This window comes from Amphibalanus amphitrite, unplaced genomic scaffold (assembly GCF_019059575.1).
Source record: "Amphibalanus amphitrite isolate SeventyFive unplaced genomic scaffold, NRLGWU_Aamphi_draft 001492F_arrow, whole genome shotgun sequence".
Taxonomy (NCBI): domain Eukaryota; kingdom Metazoa; phylum Arthropoda; class Thecostraca; order Balanomorpha; family Balanidae; genus Amphibalanus; species Amphibalanus amphitrite.
In genome coordinates this window covers 50,681-68,946 of record NW_024882985.1, presented here as the reverse complement: position 1 = coordinate 68,946, position 18,266 = coordinate 50,681, and the positions used below count along the sequence as shown (strand labels likewise).

Below are 18,266 nucleotides of genomic sequence, written 5' to 3'. Positions count from 1 at the left end.
GAGGTCCGTAGCCAAAAACCGAGGTGAATAAAATTGCATTTTCACAGCCCAAGGTTGGGAAGAGATTTACCACATGCCGTACCGACGCAACAGTTATTATCATATTCATTTGATATATATTATTATATTCTTAATATTGTGTTAATATTATATTAATACTATGATCATATTTATAGTCACCGTGATTATTTTTTGTTTTTCATTATTGGGCTGCGTTGAGTATGAAAGATGAAAATTCCTACTTTCCCCTTATTTAGGGTTTGAAAAAGCTGAGGATGAAGATTGTGAAGCGTCAGAAGTTAGAATAAAGATATGGAGTCCACTTCCAGCAGGAGTGAGGAAACCGTGAGGAAAACTGAAAATTGGGTGAACAAACGCGTCTTGGATCCCAGCTGGAACAATATCAAATGTTTCATTTTGGCTTGTTAAGATGCTTCGCGCATTTAAAGTGTTCGTATTTTGCGTGCATTATGATGTAATAAGTGTAATAATCAGTTCGCTGACCATGTTCTGCAGCAATAAATACATTGGCATTTGAACGATACCTATACCCTTGTTTAGTTGAATTACGTTGACAGCAAAAGTAAGTGAAAACGCAGTCACTTAGTTTTGCTCACTTCTGCTGTTGCTGTTAGTGAACACACAATCCGTAAATATCTTCTTTGGAATTGGTTCTTCCGCTCAGAATATTCAGTAAAATTTTGTCTGGGAAAATCAAAAAGCCCTAGGGCCGAATCGTTTCCCAAATACCTTCAACATTAGCCGAGGCGGGCCGAAGCCATTTCCCAAATGCACGTGCTAATGTTAAAGGGATATCTCGGCATGTGGTAAAAAGTATTGTTTATGCGGATAAGCATTGGTATTTAAGATCTTTTCATGGTGGCTCTGGTTCAAATGATTAAGGAATTTATTATATGAGTATATCTTTTTAGTTGCTTACGAGTAAAGGTACGAGAGAAGGAAGACCCCATACATCTATCGACTTTAATCACGAGACGCGTAGTAAAGATCAATACAGGTGCGGTAGTCGGTACCCCAACAATATCTTATCAGAGAATGAGACATGAGCCAGCAATAGAGCTCCGACTGCCAAAGGGCACCAAGTGATAAATTTTACAACACGGCCTACGATAGATTGATATGGACGGTATGACTTGGCGCTTGGTTCTGAATAATAGCGGAAACAGATAAACAAACTGGTACTCGGTGGCACCAGCTGAGAGTATTGCAACTTCTTATCTGGCTAGAATTCTGACAGGGTCAACGGAAACAGGCTTATTTATAGTCGAAAAGGAACACTTGATAATTCCTTTAAATGGTAAGATAGCAACCCGTTTTGTTAGGACCCAGTCACCCAGCAATAAACAGCCTCTATAAAGACGTCACAAATATGACGTAACAGCTAAAACTCCGACCTCAGAGGGGCTTCAGTGGAGGTAGAATGCCAGTCATCTTGAAACATCTTTCGTTTAACATATGACCGGAGCTTAACTCACTCTGTGACTCGAGTAGTGAAGTTTCCCATTTGTTTGGTATCGTACCACGATATGTCTTGTCTCAATGCTGAACGGAAGAACTTCTGCTTCAAACATCGTGACTGAAAAAAGAAACAACGCACGTGAATGGGCATATAGCGTTCCCATAAGTACCTATAGTGCAGAGAGAGAGAAAGAGAGACAGACAGACAGACAGACAGACAGACAGACAGACAGACAGACAGACAGACAGACAGACAGACAGACAGACAGACAGACAGACAGACAGACAGACAGAGCTAGAGACAGAGCGAGAGAGAGAGAGAGAGAGAGAGAGAGAGAGAGAGAGAGAGAGAGAGAGAGAGAGAGAGAGAGAGAGAGAGAGAGAGAGAGAGAGAGAGAGAGAGAGAGAGAGAGAGAGACGGAGAGAGAGACAGAGGGAGAGACAGAGGGAGAGACAGAGACAGACAGACAGACAGACAGACAGACAGACAGACAGACAGACAGACAGACAGACAGACAGACAGACAGACAGACAGACAGACAGACAGACAGACAGACAGACAGACAGACAGACAGACAAATAGAGACATACAGACATGGGCAAAAGACAAAAGTAGGATACAAATAGCTCAGCGGACAGGCAGACATACGGACAGACGGGAAAACGGACGGACGCATGGACAGACAGACAGACAGACAGACAGACAGACAGACAGACAGACAGACAGACAGACAGACAGACAGACAGACAGACGCCGCTCCCTCACCTGTCTTGCCGCCGCGTAGTACAGACAGAACACAAATGACATCGTCGTGGCCATCTGCAGCGCCGATGTACCGAGAATACCGAACACAAACACGTCTATGGCATCGCTCAGCTTCCTGGCAACAGAATGAGTCACAACAGCTCAGTTTCATGGCAACGGAATCATACCGGTTGATAACAAATTACGAATGCAGAAGCGACAAGTTACCGGTGGCGGCTCATATCAGTTTCGGGCGTTTAAAGATGAATGATAAACGAACAGGTACATACCTACCGCTCTTATTTGGATTTAAATGGTAAAACATTTGGAAATTTTAATTTAAAACGTAAAATATTCTAGCAAACTCACGGATTCCAATTCTCGAATCTCAGATTTGCCACTCGTAATTACGGCCGTCCAAATATATCACTGCAACAACACATAGCTCTAGCTTCCGAGCTCTAACTCCATCTACCAGCCTCCAATTCACTCCTTCTACCAAACTCCCACTAACTCGGGCGCAGCTTTCAATCCCCCAAACTCGCACTCACTCTGCACTCCCGTCGGCCGTCTGGTTGAGTCCAAACTCCGCCAAGGCCTCTGTGACGTTCCCAAACACGACAACAACTACCGGCAGGGCCATGGACGACAGTACTGCTGCCAGGAGTCCGGCAGAGATGAGCCATCGGTCCTTTTTGTCGGCGTACCGAAACAGCTGGCGAAAAGGCACCGGTGGCGGGCCCGACTCTTTGGCAGGCGCTGCTGGTGGCTCCTCCGTGCTGTGACGTCAGAGAGCAGTGGTGACGTCAGAGAGGAATGGTGACGTCAGAGAGGTGTATCGATGTTATGGGACTGGTAGCAAACGATGGTGTTGTGTCTCAAGTGCTGACATTGACCAAGCCAAACTATAGGCCAAAGATCCAAACATCTATGTAAATCGGATGCTTACCGTAAACCAAAAAGGGACTGATTTAATAAATAATGAAACTATAATACAATTGTCGCAGCGACAAACAAAATCGTAAGACAGGAGCCATATTGCTCTATGCTCAGATTTCGTCATGGTGAGAAACGGTTTGCTGTTATTCGATAGGTATGCCGTTACCAAAATTCAGAAACATCCTTCCACTTAATCCGAAATTTAGAAACTTTATCTACAAATTTGCAAACAAATGCGTGGGCTAAGGAGCCTTACACCATCTAATGATTCAGTAAGTGATAAGTTTCGGTGACTAATAATGTTAGAACCAGCCAAGGCGACCAGCCCAAAGCAATGGATTGTTCGATACTGTCGTCGGTTGCCATGACAACGGAATGACGAAACATAGAGAAGTACAGAAAGGCGGTAATGTCACGGACATCGAGTGCACCTAACATTGCCTTTGAGTTTATGCATAGGAGCAGAGGTGGTCGTCCGGTCGACTTGGGCCTTGGCCCGCGCAGACACATGTTTCTGGCATTGCGAGCACTCAATTATGTTCCACCGTGGCCGTAAAGTGTCGTCTAGTCACTGGAGAACATGGCAGGCTTTGATCGTTAGCGAGTGGAGGCAATCTAAAATGCCTCTTACAAACGCGACCACGTTCCAAAAATTATATGACATCCTAACAAAACATTCTAAAGGGACGCAAGTATAAAAGTTGCAACCAAACTACATACAACTAACTTTGAGCCAACTCCCAAAAATTTCTTCATGGAGTGAGGGTGTCAATGCTGGGGATGAAATATGCTTTTTATGCAAAATATCAGGAAAAGTAGAAAAGGTAACTCCGAGAAATTCTTTCAAACTCTAAAACTGCGATCGAGCCCAATAACCCACATGACAGCAAACTCAAACACTCGTACTCACCAAACTCCTCAACTCACTCACCTGAGTGTGACCTCGCTCATGGTAGCGAGTTTGCTCTGTTTCAGCTGGATCTCCGGAGTTTGGGTCCCCGGGTCAGAGTAGTCTTGATCCTCAGGTACCGGTGCCATCGTGAGGTCGTTCCAGGAGTCGAGGCTCGACGTGGACCCTGTGAGTGACACACGTCAGAAATACTATTTTTTCTTTTGGAAGGTTTATGGTTTGATTTAATGAATCGGCGAATCTGGGAATTCATTAAGAATTACATACTTGAAACATTTCTTTTCTGGGGGAAATAGCAATCCTTCGCGCACAGTTGAGAATGCTTCTCTTGAAAAAAAAATTAATAACAGTGTCGAAATGCTTTTAAACGCCAATTTAACTGTAAACAGCATTTTAGAGCTAACATCAACGATGGCCGAGCGCACATCAAGTAGCTGGGGAAGAGTGAGGAGACGGCAACGGGTGGTGTGGTCGCGATGGAGGACGCAAACTCAAAAAGATCATGAGCTCAAAATAATAAACAGGCTGTATCTCTATTTTCCTCAACATCCTACTGTGTGTCTGATGCTAAAAGACTTCTTCATATGAAAAGATACGGGTGTGAATCGGCCGGCATATGATCACTTTTGTAAATATACACAATCGTCTCGATTATGCATCTCGAGGTATCGCTTCACACCAGTTTTCACACCTCTGAAACTAGTTCTCACACTTTGGTGCCCACTGTAGCATGGCTCGCACGCATATCTATGCCTACGATATAAACAGGGAGAAATGGCCGGGAAGCTGGCTGATAGACCTTGGTATCTGGCTGCTTAGATTTCGTATATTAGATAGACCAGTATAACGCCTTTTGTGGCGACTAACGGAGCGAGCGAGAGGGTGGGCCTTGCACGTGCGAAATTGCGAGGGGGTACCTCCAACTGACCTTGTGCACGGCACCTTACTAACCGGTCTCTAGCGATGTGCCAAATTTGAGCACAATCGGCCCAGCCGTTCTCGAGATCTGGAAGCGGCACCCTGCACGTGCGCACGTGCAAAATGGGTCCCAACTGACTTGTGCACGGCACCCTACTAACTGCTCCGTAACCGTGTACCAAATTTGAGCGCAATCGGTCCAGCCGTTCTCGAGATCTGGAAACGACCCCTGCACGTGCGCACGTGCAGCAGCACCCCAACTCTGGCACATGGATATGCATTGCCTACAAGGTGCCTACCTTCATGCCAACTCTCAGCGCAATCGGCCCAGTAGTTACCGAGATATTGCAACAATTACAAAAGTGACACCTCTTCGTTTTGCACGTGGCACGTGCATAAGGGGTCACCCACATGCATCGGGAATAGTGCAATACTTGGTAGAAGGAATGAAGCTACCCTACAAAAATTACCGCGTGTAAATCGGTCAAGTGGTTGCTGAGATATAAGCCTCGCAAAAGCGTGACCACGGCCGGCCGGCCGGCCGGCCGCTCATACTCAGAAATTTCCGTTAATCTAAGGAAAGACTACGCTCGCTTCGCTCGCTCCGTAACAATAGCCGTTTTCACGACGGGCTATCCGGCGAGTGCACCTGATTTGACCAAATCAGCACCTAATCTCTTTTATAGCAAATATCTTTATTTTATGATTTTTTTTTCAGTGTTTTAACCCGGCAGTTGCTGGGGTATTTCGTCACCCACCGTTTGCTGGGGGGGGGGGGGGGGGCGTTAAACACCCCCAGCCGATAACTCGAGAACCAATAGGCGCAGCGAAACGCACGAGGCGGCAAACGAAAGAACGCGACGAGACGCTTCAGATGAGTACTTTAAAGTTGAATTTTGAGGTCACAGGTCGGGTCAAGGTCAGGTCAAACACCTGAAATCGGGCTTTCAGTAGCATGGACTTCAGGACTTCGCAATGGGCGCCTCTCGTCATAAACTCTGTCAAAACGGTGCACAATCCATCATATAAGGCCTACAAGAGTGTCAGCTCCATGTAGGGGTCAGTCAAGCATAGGTCAGGGTCAAGGTCAGGTCAACCGGGTAGGCATATATCCCCGAAAATCAAAACTGATATTCGCAGCCCGTGACACATGTTTTATGGGTAATTTGGGGCGTAGAACACGATGGTGACATTCATTTTATCATATGTGTACGTGCTTGGCTCAAAAAGTTCAATTTAAGAAATGCATGTATCATGGTCGTCAAGTAGTCACGATAAATTGCCAAGTTTCAGTTCAAGAATTTGGAAAATGCGGAACGATAATCAATAATCGAAGATAGCCATTTGATTGTTCATGGTATTGGCAGTCTAATGGCGTTTACGGCATGTCTGTATGTCTATTCTGTGATTTTATATGATTTTTTGAACATATGCCGTTTTTGGTCGAAAACTCAGAAATCATGACGTCACTAAAACCTCGATATCTCAAAAATTTTCCGACCGATTTTTTTGAAACTTTGTCACAATAAACTTCAATCAATTTCCTACAGGTACCCAAAATTTGGCGCGCCGTTTTTATGCTATGGCCCGGCGAAAAAAGTGGGGGCGTTTAACGCCCCCCCCCCCCCAGCAACTCGCGGGTTAATCGATGATACTCTCTGAAAATATGACAAAGCAGGCATATAAGCAAATAGTGGTGCAACCCTAGCTGAAAGCTACTAAGAGACACACTGAACCTGATTTGACCAAATCTGCACCTGATCTGCACCAGATGTGCACCAAATGTGTACCAGATGGCCGTCGTGAAAACGGCTAATGCAGTGCAATGATGCCTACAACGAAGCGGTATATTCAGTGGACCATGTATAAGACAAAGATAAACAGTAGAAAAATCCGCATACTAATGCATAAGTTAATTACACTTGCTTAACTATAAAAGAATTTTCTTGAACCCATTTATACCATTTTCTCGATAATATGATAACAATTTTCCGTTGTTTTTTTCTGATAGTCCCGATGACTTATTTTTGTTCGATATTGAAAGTTACGACTTTACGAGTAGGTACAGCTTTAAGCTGTTATAGTCGATTTTTGTGGTCTATCGGATCGTTTAAGCGCACAAATAAATATGGCACGAGACGAGAAGCAGGAGTGAAAAGAAGGTCAAAAAGTGAAATCAAGAAAATATCCTTTTTTGTCCTAATTTCAGCAGATTTTCAGCCAGCCAGTGTTAAGGGCATTGACCTATGATGGTCAAAGGTATACCTCAATATATTGAAGCTTCACCTGCGCTTTCCAGTAAAGCGCTTAACCCTCGCCGGCCGAGGGGGGGGGCGGGTGCCGCCCCCCCCCATAGGGTTTTTTCGCGATAGCTCCGAACACGCTGGCGATAGAGAGCTGAAACTTTGCATACCTGACCTTTGATCCAAGCCGCATCTTTTGACACCAACCGCATTTTTGGGTCAGGTCAGGTCACTGACCTATGACGTCATAAGTGAACCTCTGCACGGTCTTCAGATGTCGCAACTTCGCAACGCCCTCACTGCCAGAGCAGATGTCACAGGGAAATGAAACTTGCAGGATCTAGTATCCATTATGAGTCCCACAACTTGTATATCTCGGATTTTTCCTAAAGGTCATATGAGGTCAGGTCATTTTCGTGACCTCACCATTATAAGTCAATGGGGAAAAATTCAAACTGCTATTCTGGCGCCGGGAACGATCTCCAACTATCTCAAGCACACAGAATCGTGATTTGATGCACTCCTTGCAAGGTTAGATGCGTCACTTTTGCAATGTTGACCTTGCGTGACGTCATTTATGACGTCATCAAGGTCAAATTAGTTTTTCGTCAATAACTCTTGATCAAATTGAGCTAGCGAGTCGGGAAAGGCACCAATGGACTCAGGAAGGCCTGCCGAATCGAATGATATGCGACATGACCTCTTTTGACCAACTTCGTGACCTGGGGGTGCTGACCTGACCTTGACCTGAGGTCAACACCCCAAGTTGACCTGACCCGGACAAAAAGTATATCATTCGACGCGCCTGAGCGAGGCGAACACGATGCTGCCAAAATCGGCGCTCTGCGGCCGTTTTTTGCGAAGTTATTCACCAAAAACTGAACCGTACCCTGGGGCACTTGACCTGACCTCAGAGGTCACCGGTTGACCTAGGACCTTAAAATCGGGTACCAATCTCTGCGTCTCGTAACGGCGCACACGCTCGTTTTTTCCGCGACGCGCTAGCTCCACCAGGGGCGAAACGGCGAGGGGGGGGTCGTACCCGCCCCCCCCCCCCCTCGGCCGGCGCGTATGTAGAAAACCAATAGGTCCGGCGAGGGTTAAAGTGATTATACAGGCTTAGAAATACCACCAAAGCAGCAGACGAGCCATGTGTGATATGTGCGGTGTTTGTGTGCTAATGCCCCGCTATATGGTATGTTGTTGATGGATTGTCACGTTTCCCGAGACAGTAGGCTGTGCTATGCCAGAACAGGACTGCAGTGGCCTTGGACGCTGAGCTGTAAATGTGCATATTTATGGGAATATGCATGTCTACTCTACGAACTCCAGTACGGTAGCCTCTAACTAAATGCGTATTCTATGCCATTCGCTGCTGCGTCGTTATTACTTGTGCATTCATATAAATGCTAATCTTATTCTCAAATAGAAAAGTAAGATATGATTACGATTACATAACATATTTTTATTTTTCGAAATAAGGCAACTTTTACGCTAAATTAGTATGGATAATGCTTCCATTAGACAGGTCTTCCATAAGACAATAAAGCGTAAAAACGATAATACATTAAATGCATACTTCGTTGATTCGCACTTCCAAACCGTGGTCAACGTCAGGAGTTCACAATTTAAGGGCCAACACAACAATTGCCCGCTTCTCGTTCAGCGTGGGAAAGCAGACTGAGCCACTTCGGCGGTAGGTATGTGTTGTGTTGCGGCACAGCCTCAAGCCAGGCTGACACTCGAATGATTTTGTGGCAAGCATTGGTAAGAATCGAATCCTGTCAGTTTGTAAACTAGTCGTAAGCTGACGTGAAATATGCGTAACCTCGTCGCGACTACGTGCCATGTCGGAACGAGAGTTTTGAAATGTTCAAAATTTTGTTCACGGTAAAATTTCGAGACCGGATCGTGAACTTTTTCAAACTGTTCGTGAACTCATCGTGAACTCTTCGGGTCACTGCGAAAGAATGCGTGCTAATGCGTGACAATGCGCCCGCCCCATGCCGTGACTGTCACATGCTGCCACAGAGTTCATGTCGAGCTCACGAGTAGTTCACGAGTAGTTCACGACATGTTCACGAATCAGTGGGCATCGCAGTGTGGCCGTGCCTTTTCACTGACACCGTCACGTGTACTTCACGTATTTATGGCGAGAATAGTTCAAGACGAGTTAACGCACTTCACGAATATTTCGCACATGGCACAGGCAGTTCACGAAAGTTCACGAGTAGTTCACGGCCACTATCTGACAATGGCGCTCACACCGGTGCGGGGTCGTCCTGGGCACTGCTCGCCGTTATTGGAGCGTCATAGTTACTACATTTTTTCAATTATTGGACTGCCATATCAAGCTCGTGACTTCTGGTCAACCATTTCCTGACCATTTCCAACCAACCACCAACCATTTCCTGACTGAGCTGGGGACGTCCGTCGTCTTTGGCTGAGACGAGGAGTTTGGGAATGGGCCTGGAGCGTCTGTGATTGAGTCGGGGCGTCTGTGACTGAACCAGGGCCGTCTGTGACTGAGCTAGCGGGGCGTCTGTGATTAAGCCCGTCTGTGACTGGGCCAGTGACGTCTGTGACTGAATTGAGGCGTTTGTGACTGAACTAGAGGCGTCTGTGACTGAGCCTAGGGCGTCTTTGACGGAGCTGGGGTTTTTAACCCGCGCCCCACTGGGGGGGGGCTATTTATAGCCCCCCCTCCCGTTTTTTCGCAATAACTTCCAAACCGCTTGACGTATCGACGCCAAACTTTCAGTACCTTTGGCTGCATAAATTTGACACCTTGTGTCAAAATTTGAATTTCGTACCTACCATAGGTCGGCCGGAAATGACGTCAGAGTGACGTCATGTTCGACCGATTTCGACGCAAAACATTGAACCACGGCAATCGCTCCCAAGAGCTCAGTTTTTAAGCTAGATCCAATTTCTTTGCATGAGAGGACTCAAAATAGACTGCGCTATCAAACTGCTATCTCGGATTTTCGAAATTTTGAAAATTTCGAAAATTTGATATAATAAAATTCAAAATTTATATTTTCACATTTTTTTCAAAAAGTTTTTCACTTTTCGAAAAAACCGGAATATATGTGATAGAACGCATTATTATGACTAACTCTAGCAAGTTTTAGCTAAATATCTTCAAAAATGGCCAAGTTATACGCATTATAGCAAAAAATAACAATTATTAATTTTTCAAATCAATTTTTCAGCACGAATTTGACATTGTACGCCAATGTAAATAGCACCATCGTGTTCCTGAGCTCAAACTGCATCCAATAGACACCTTTGTTGTTAAAAAATTTTAACTTCAAAATTTGACCTTTTTTGACCTAAAAAAGACCTGACCTAAGCTAAATTCGACTCAAAATGACCTCGAATGACACAGACGACATCAAATTCGAAATGTTTGGCCTAAATGGACCATAAAACATGTGTCACGTGACCGACGCATGATATAATATTTTCGTGACCTGTGATGACCTGACCTTGACCTGAAAATCAAAGTACAAGTTTGGTACCCTCAGAGTATCTAGAGCATCTGTTCACGAGTGTGTGAACCAAAAATGAGCCTGATCTGACTTGTGAGACGGCGGCCAGAGCCCAAAACGTGAAGAAGCCAAAATGCTAATAATTTTTACTTTGACCTGACCTGTGACGTCATCGGTGACCTCGAGGTCAATGAAATTAGGTTTCGCTCGACAGTTTTTCCGGGGCTATCAGACGCCGTTTGAATTTTGACGATCGGCCCAGTAGTTTCGGAGTTAGCAGGGGGGGGGGCTATGAATAGCCCCCCCCCCCAGTAGGGCGTGTTATACGCAGACCCCAGTGGGGCGCGGGTTAAAATGCCAAAATCAAAGGGGGGCACGGTGCCCCGGTGCCCTCCCCGTTCCGCCGCGTATGATGCGAGATCGACGTAAGAGGCTTCCAGGTCGCTTGCAATGTGAACAAGTAACAACAGTGTTCCTTCGCAGGCACGGTAGTGTTATCCGCCTGTTGTTTTCGGTCGCTGGGCGACAGAACTCCGGTCACGTGTACCTACTTTTTGTGGACACTGAGCAGAGGACAGTTCACACACTGATACTGCACGACACAGGATTCCACTCACCTGTAATATCTGCAGTCGTGCCCGTCCTCGCCGTGTGCTCTGCGACCCCAGTCTGACACCTGACTGTCACTGGCCCTCGTCGTGTCTCGTCGTCGGTTTTATCGGAGTTGGGTGGGCGCCCAGCCGCCGCCCCCCCCCCCCCGTCCCCGTCGGTCGATGGCTCCCCCAGCTCTAGGAGCGCGCAGCGGCGTTGCACCACCCAGCGCCACCGACTACAGACTAGTGGGACGGTCTGCGCATGCGCGCTGCTCCGGCGAGGACTGACTGGGTCTCGGCGGGTCAGCGGGGGTGGGGCGGGTCGAGCGGGGTGGGGGCGGGGCGGGCTGAGATGGGCGGTACCAAGGCGGCATGGAGGAGGGTTCTCTAGCGGGGTTTCGCCGTTGCGGGGCTAACCGGGTATACTGTTTCTTAGGTGGGCTAGCTCGCTCCCCGGTGTTGTCGGGCTCTGTCGCCTGTCGGAGCGCTTCGAAAAGCCCTTCTCGGCCCGGTATCTCACGAACTCGTCCCGACTCTGACTATCTCTATCCGGGGCGATCAATCATCGGAAACACATAGGCCAGGGTTAACCCTCGCCCGCACATGCCATTTTCCCATCCTAGAACGCACATGGGGGGGGGGTTGCCACCCCCCCCCGCGCCATTTCGTTCCTGTTGGAGATAGAGCTTAGCGGTAAAGACCAAAAAGATTCTTCGGGAAGAGACGAATCCAATGATACCCAGTTTTACCTTCTCAGGTCAGTCATTGACCTTCCAGGTCAGGTCAAACTAAAAAATGTTGCTGTTTTGGGTCACCGTTGGATATCAAGTGTGCTGCTTATCAAATACCGATGACGATGCTGTTTTCTGGTGCCAAGCCAGCTAGAACCTCTTTGTCACACTACCCGACCAGAATTTTGCTGCTGAGGTCATTTCAGGTCAAGCTAGGTCAAGGTCAATTATATGTGTTTGTATGTCTGTGTGTGTCTGTGTGTATACTGATGTGTGCACCGATTGTTTTTGGGTCCATATTACATGAAATCATGATCTGAGAAGTTTTTACCAAAAACGCAGTAAAAAAACTTCAAAAAAGTAAGTTCAGCTTGCCTAAAACGCAATTATCTTAGATGACCTAGGTTGACCTTGACCCTGACCTTGACCCCTGTACATCGTCGAACAACATGTTCCATGATAGGTGGGAGGTAAGACTGGCAAAAAAGGCCGAAATCAGGGTGTCAAAAGCTCATAAGGCCCATGGCAAACGCAATATGTTGAGAATTGGCCATTTGGGTCATGACATGACCTGACAAGCAAGGTCATATCTCCGAAACCAAAAATCACAGAAACTTGAAATTTTTAGTGGACTTCAAGAAAGGATAGAGAAGCAGCTATACGAAAAATCAGCCTTCTAGCTCTAAAAATGTTGAGTGCAGAGCAGAAAGACTACCTGGGGGGGGGGGGGGGTGGCAACCACCCCTCCATGTGCGGGCGAGGGTTAAGGAATGGGATGCCCAATTGCCCTTGATCACATTGGAATTGAATAGATCAACTCTACTTTGCAGGTATCCCACTCGTAACAACAGCACCCGTCCTAGTTGAGGGTCATCTCCCACCCGATATACAGGTCAATCATGAGTCCATTCGTTCATCTCTTCTCACTCATATCATACGTTTCAATCATACTTCATAAATTACCAGTAAAACGCCTTATGGGCGACCAACGGAGCGAGCGAGAGGATGGGCCTTGCACGTGCGAAATTGCGAGGGGGTACCTCCAACTAACTTGTGCACTGCACCCTACTAACCGGTCTTTAGCGATGTGCCAAATTTCAGCGCAACCGGCCTAGCCGTTCTCGAGATCTGGAAGCGGCACACTGCACGTGCGCACGTGCAAGCGGGGTCCAAACTGACTTTTGTACGGCACTCTACTAACTGGTCCCCAACCGTGTACCAAATTTGAGCGCAATCGGCCCAGCCGTTCTCGAGATCTGGGAGCGCCCCCTGCACGTGCGCACGTGCTGTAGCACCCCAACCTTAACACATGCAGATGCATTATCTGATGGAGACCTAACTGTGTACCGAGTTTCAATTCAATCGGCCCAACCGTTGTGCCGTTATTGAGGTTGCAATTTTGGGGGTTCTTAAAAAATGTCCAACTTTACCACGCGCCACGTGCGGTGTTTGGCAAGAACGCATGGTGGCCATCACACCACATAACTTTTACGTCCAAGTGACATTCAGTAAAGAAGACCGCTTGTCAATCGGATGTCCCGTTCCTAAGATATTAGCTTTTGAAGAGCGTCCCCACGGCCGGCCGGCCGGCCGGCCGGCCGGCCGCTCATACTCAGGATTTTCCCTTAATTTAGTATGAGACTCCGCTCGCTTCGCTCGCTCCGTAACCAGAGTTGAGAATCTCCGATCCCTCCCCCTTTGCCTAACTTCCCCCGGCGCGGTGGTGCTAAAGCGCGCGCAAGTCGTGATTGAGCCATTGGCCCCATTATGCTCCGTACGTCAGGCAAACGCTTCATTATGCTCACATTTCACGAATAGGAGATACGAACCACCACAGATTTCGGCACTCGACCCTCGCGTTACGTGACTTATTGCGGTCCATCCCATCACCATGTCCAGTAGTTTCGGAGATACGGGGGGGGGGCAAAAAATGCCCCCTCCCCCAACGCGCGGAAGGTGGCCGGGAGGCCCACCGCATGCCGGGTGAAGTCGCATTCATAAACGCAAGTGCCAATTTTTTCCAGCTTCATGTGCTCATAGTCCAAGATTTGGCAAACCTCATCAGGGGCGCAGCCAGGAAAAAATTTGGAGGGGCTAGAATTGGTGAGGGCGCCAATTTTGGCTCAGGAGGGCGCCAATTTCAGGTCAGGAGGACGCTGTCAATGCCGAGCAAGGACGACAAAATGTACACTTATTTTTCCCTTACATGGTCACGCGACCTTATTCCACAAACTACGGTTTATTCAAGGCATTCCAGATAAAAACTGCATTTACATTTTACGTATTTCAAACGGAAGCGAGGCGCGGCAGTCTTGCAGGCAAACACAAACGGGGCTGCGAAGGTCTGCATTACTGGTGTATTTTTTTACCCCATGGCTCAGTTCCTCCGTCCTTCGGCTCAAATTCAGGTCTCAAATTCTGGTGTCAAGCGTCGTCTGGCTTACGGCCGACCCAAAAAGGACGATAGTGATACATTGAAACTTTTTATGAGGTGAGGTCACTTCAAGTGACCTGGTGACCTGACCTTGAATGACCTTGGTCTGAAATTTTCACAACATGTGTAGAATTGATGTATGATAAGGTGTACCAAAAACGGCGGCGCTCCGCGCCGCCGTTTGAGATATTCGCGCAAAACCACAAGGGGGTGTTCAAACACCCCCCCCCCCCAGCAGGGCGCGGGTTAAAGTTTTCACTTTTCGAGAAAAAAAAAACTGAATATATGTGATAAAACACATTTTTATGACTTACTCAAGCAAGTTTTAGCCAGATACCTTCAAAAATGGTCAAGTTATACGCATTTTAGCGAAAATTTCACACTTAAAAATTTTTCAAATATTTTTTTTTTCAGTACCTACGTATTTGACCTCGTAAACCGTAAAAATAGCACCATCGTGTTCCTGAGCGTAAACTGCATCCGATTGACCTGTTTTTGTTGAAAAATTTTAATTTCGAAAATTGACCTTTTCTGAAAGTGGCCTGACCTAAGCTAAATTCAACTCAAAATGACCTCGAATGACATAAGAGACATCGAATTCGAAATCTATGGCCTAAATGGACTATAAAACATGGTCATATGACCGACGCAGGATATAAGATTTCCTTGACCTGTGATGACCTGACCCAGACCTGAAAATCAAAGTAAAAATTTGGTACCCTCAGGGTATCTAATGCATCTGTTCATGAGTGTGTAAACCAAAAATGAGCATGCTCTGGCTTGTAAGACGGCGGCCAGAGCCCAAAAGGTGAACAAGTCAAACATCGATAATTTTTACTTTGACCTGAGCTTTGACGTCATCGGTGACCTCGAGGTCAATGAAATTAGGTTTTGTTCGACAATTTTTTCCCGGACTATCACACGCCATTTGAATTTTGACGATAAGCCCAGTAGTTTCGGAGTTAGGAGGGGGGCTATGAATAGACCCCTCCCCCCCCGTAGGGCGTGTTATACGCAGACCCCAGTGGGGCGCGGGTTAATTAAACGCTTCTAAGTGCCATAGGAGTTACGCACCACCATTTCTAGGCAGTCATTTTTACCCTATCTACGAAAAAGCTTGAAGGGTTTACATTAATATTCCCCAGCCTGCGAGGCTTAAATGTCATTTTGTACTCTAATGCCTCCATTATATCTATAATATATATCATCTCTGAGATAATACATGTCCCTGGAAATATTTCTTCTGTTTTTGCTGCTATTGACAGCGTGAGTACAGTCTGGAGCACAGCCATGGCAAAATGCAACGAGCCACCGGGCGTGAATGTGCTTATTTATGCAATTTGTCACAATCTTTTATTTATTTGTCAACTAAATATTGCACCATTTCTTGCAGAGATTAAACCGTTGTGTTGCAGTCATAGTGTTCAGGCCTGCAGGCCCTACGAGGGCGGCTGCAGTGAATCACTCGAGTTACACAGCTGCGTGGTTTGTCGTATATAAATATATATGTAGTGACAGATATGTGTGCGGTAGAACACCTGAGTTTCGTACACAAAATCTTTTGTGTTGTTTCTTGAAACAAGTGAAAACGGTACATTTAACATACAACTGGTTAATTTTGTTTAGTTGTTTATTTGCTTTGGTAGGCAACAAAAAAAAAATCGTACTAGCAGGTAAAGTCAGGGAAATAAAAGGGGTAGTTAGGTATGTTTGTCCAGAATCCCCAAAAAGCTGTTTTCGCACTTATTTGTAATGACCCGGGCACTAAAATTTTAAAATGAAGCCATATGTGGATTGCCTGGTCGGAAGATTCAGTGGTTGCTGAATAAGCACCAGAATAACCATATTCAGCACCTAATACCTATTTCCTTTTGCACCTAGTCTAAACTCAGGCCAACGGCCAAGTCATCGAGTGCTATTGCTAAATAATTTCGGCAAGAAAGGTCGAAAAGTATCGCGTTGTTATAGATTCGTAGGCTACGCTCATTATACCGTAATGAAATTTAATCACTTAAACTAACACTTATTTCTTACGATGAGCTTTAACCCTCGCCGCACCTACCTATTGGTTTTCTACATACGCGCCGGCCGAGGGGGGGGGGCGGGTACGACCCCCCTCGCTGTTTCGCCCCTGGTGGAGCTAGCGCGTCGCGGAAAAACGAGTGTGTGCGCCGTTACGAGACGCAGAGATTGGTGCCCGATTTTAAGGTCCTAGGTCAACCGGTGACCTCTGAGGTCAGGTCAAGTGCCCCAGGGTACGGTTCAGTTTTTGGTGAATAACTTCGCAAAAACGGTCGCAGAGCCGCGATTTTGGCAGCATCGTGTTCGCCTCGCTCAGGCGCGTCGAATGATATACTTTTGGTTCGGGTCAGATCAACTTGGGGTGTTGACCTTAGGTCAAGGTCAGGTCAGCACCTCCAGGTCACGAAGTTGGTCGAAAGAGGTTATGTCGCATATCATTCGATTCGGCAGGTCTTCTTGAGTCCATTGGTGGCTTTCCCGACTCGCTAGCTCAATTTGATCAAGAGTTATTGATGAAAAACTAATATGACCTCGATGACGTCATAAATGACGTCACGCAAGGTCAACATTGCAAAAGTGACGCATCTAACCTTGCAAGGAGTGCATTAAATCACGATTCTGTGTGCTTGCGATAGTTGGAGATCGTTCCCGGCGCCAGAATAGCAGTTTTCATTTTTCCCCATTGACTTATAATGGTGAGGTCACGAAAATAACCTGACCTCATATGACCTTTAGGAAAAATCCGAGATATACAAGTTGTGAGACTCATAATGGATACTAGATCCTGCAAGTTTCATTTCCCTGTGACATCTCCTCTGGCAGCGAGGGCGTTGCGAAGTTGCGACATCTGAAGACCGTGCAGAGGTTCACTTATGACGTCATAGGTCAGTGACCTGACCTGACCCAAAAATGCGGTTGGTGTCAAAAGATCCGGCTTGATTCAAAGGTCAGGTATGCTAAGTTTCAGCTCTCTATCGCGTGTTCGGAGCTATCGCGAAAAAACTTCCTTTGGGGGGGGGGCGGCACCCGCCCCCTCCCCCCGGCCGGCGAGGGTTTAACAACAGGCAGAGCTTCGAGTTCATTTGAACGTGTTCTTAGGGCGGGACACGGTCCTTGGATTGCACCACCTCACGAGTCTGTAGTTACCGTCTGAGAGTGAGAACTGCCCACTCATGGTTATGTGGCCCGTGGCCCGTCCTCTCGCATCAAATTTCACAGAACCTTCCTCCAGTACCGCCCATCTCAGCCCGCCCCACCCCCTTTCCGCCTGCCCCGCCCCACCCCGGCCCCGATGACCCACCGAGACTCAGCCAGTCCTCGCCGGAGCAACGCGCATGCGCAGACCGTCCCACTAGTCGGCAGTCGGTGGCGCTGGGTGGTGCAACGCCGCTGCGCGCTCCTAGAGTTGACAGCATCTTCTGCTGCGCGCCCTAACTCTTCAACAACAACAACAACGACAGTATCAGGCGAGAGCGGGCACGACTGCAGATATTACAAGTGAGTGGGATCGTGTGTCGTGCAGTATCGGTGTGTGAAGTAGTGTGAACTGTCCTCTGCTCAGTGTCCACAAAAAGTACACGTGGCCGGAGTTCTGTCGCCCAGCGACCGAAAACAACAGGCGGATAACACTGCTGTGCCTGCGAAGGGACACTGCGTTCACTACTGTGTTGTTACTTGTTCACATTGCAAGCTACCTAGAAACCTCTTACGTCGATCTCGCATTGGTCATTGTGTTTTTTCTCCATATTTTGCTCTAAA

At 47.0% G+C, this 18,266-nt stretch overlaps 2 protein-coding genes across 7 annotated transcripts in view; one reads left to right on the top strand and one right to left on the bottom strand.

Moving 5' to 3' along the window:
• The window catches only part of LOC122373417 (ATP-dependent translocase ABCB1-like), a 40,946-nt gene extending 29,345 nt beyond the window's left edge, over positions 1 to 11,601 (bottom strand). For 4 of the 6 annotated variants that reach the window (XR_006255042.1, XM_043351437.1, XM_043351439.1 and 1 more), the window contains exons 1-5: positions 11,346 to 11,476; positions 4,095 to 4,239; positions 2,776 to 3,003; positions 2,246 to 2,360; positions 1,497 to 1,597 (exon numbers count right to left, since the gene is read on the bottom strand). Coding sequence is in view for 5 of the 6 variants with exons in the window: in XM_043351437.1 (XP_043207372.1) it covers positions 1,497 to 1,597; positions 2,246 to 2,360; positions 2,776 to 3,003; positions 4,095 to 4,201 (551 nt within the window). In the remaining variant the exon portion in view is untranslated. Of the gene's footprint in view, positions 1 to 1,496; positions 1,598 to 2,245; positions 2,361 to 2,775; positions 3,004 to 4,094; positions 4,240 to 11,345 lie in introns of those variants that run through there. The other 2 variants (XM_043351438.1, XM_043351440.1) reach the window with 2 other exon arrangements.
• A 6,278-nt stretch (positions 11,602 to 17,879) lies between these two features.
• LOC122373418 (ATP-dependent translocase ABCB1-like) overlaps positions 17,880 to 18,266 on the top strand; it is a 33,241-nt gene continuing 32,854 nt past the window's right edge. The window contains 1 exon segment of the mRNA XM_043351443.1: positions 17,880 to 18,005. The gene's annotated coding sequence lies outside the window, so the exon portion shown is untranslated.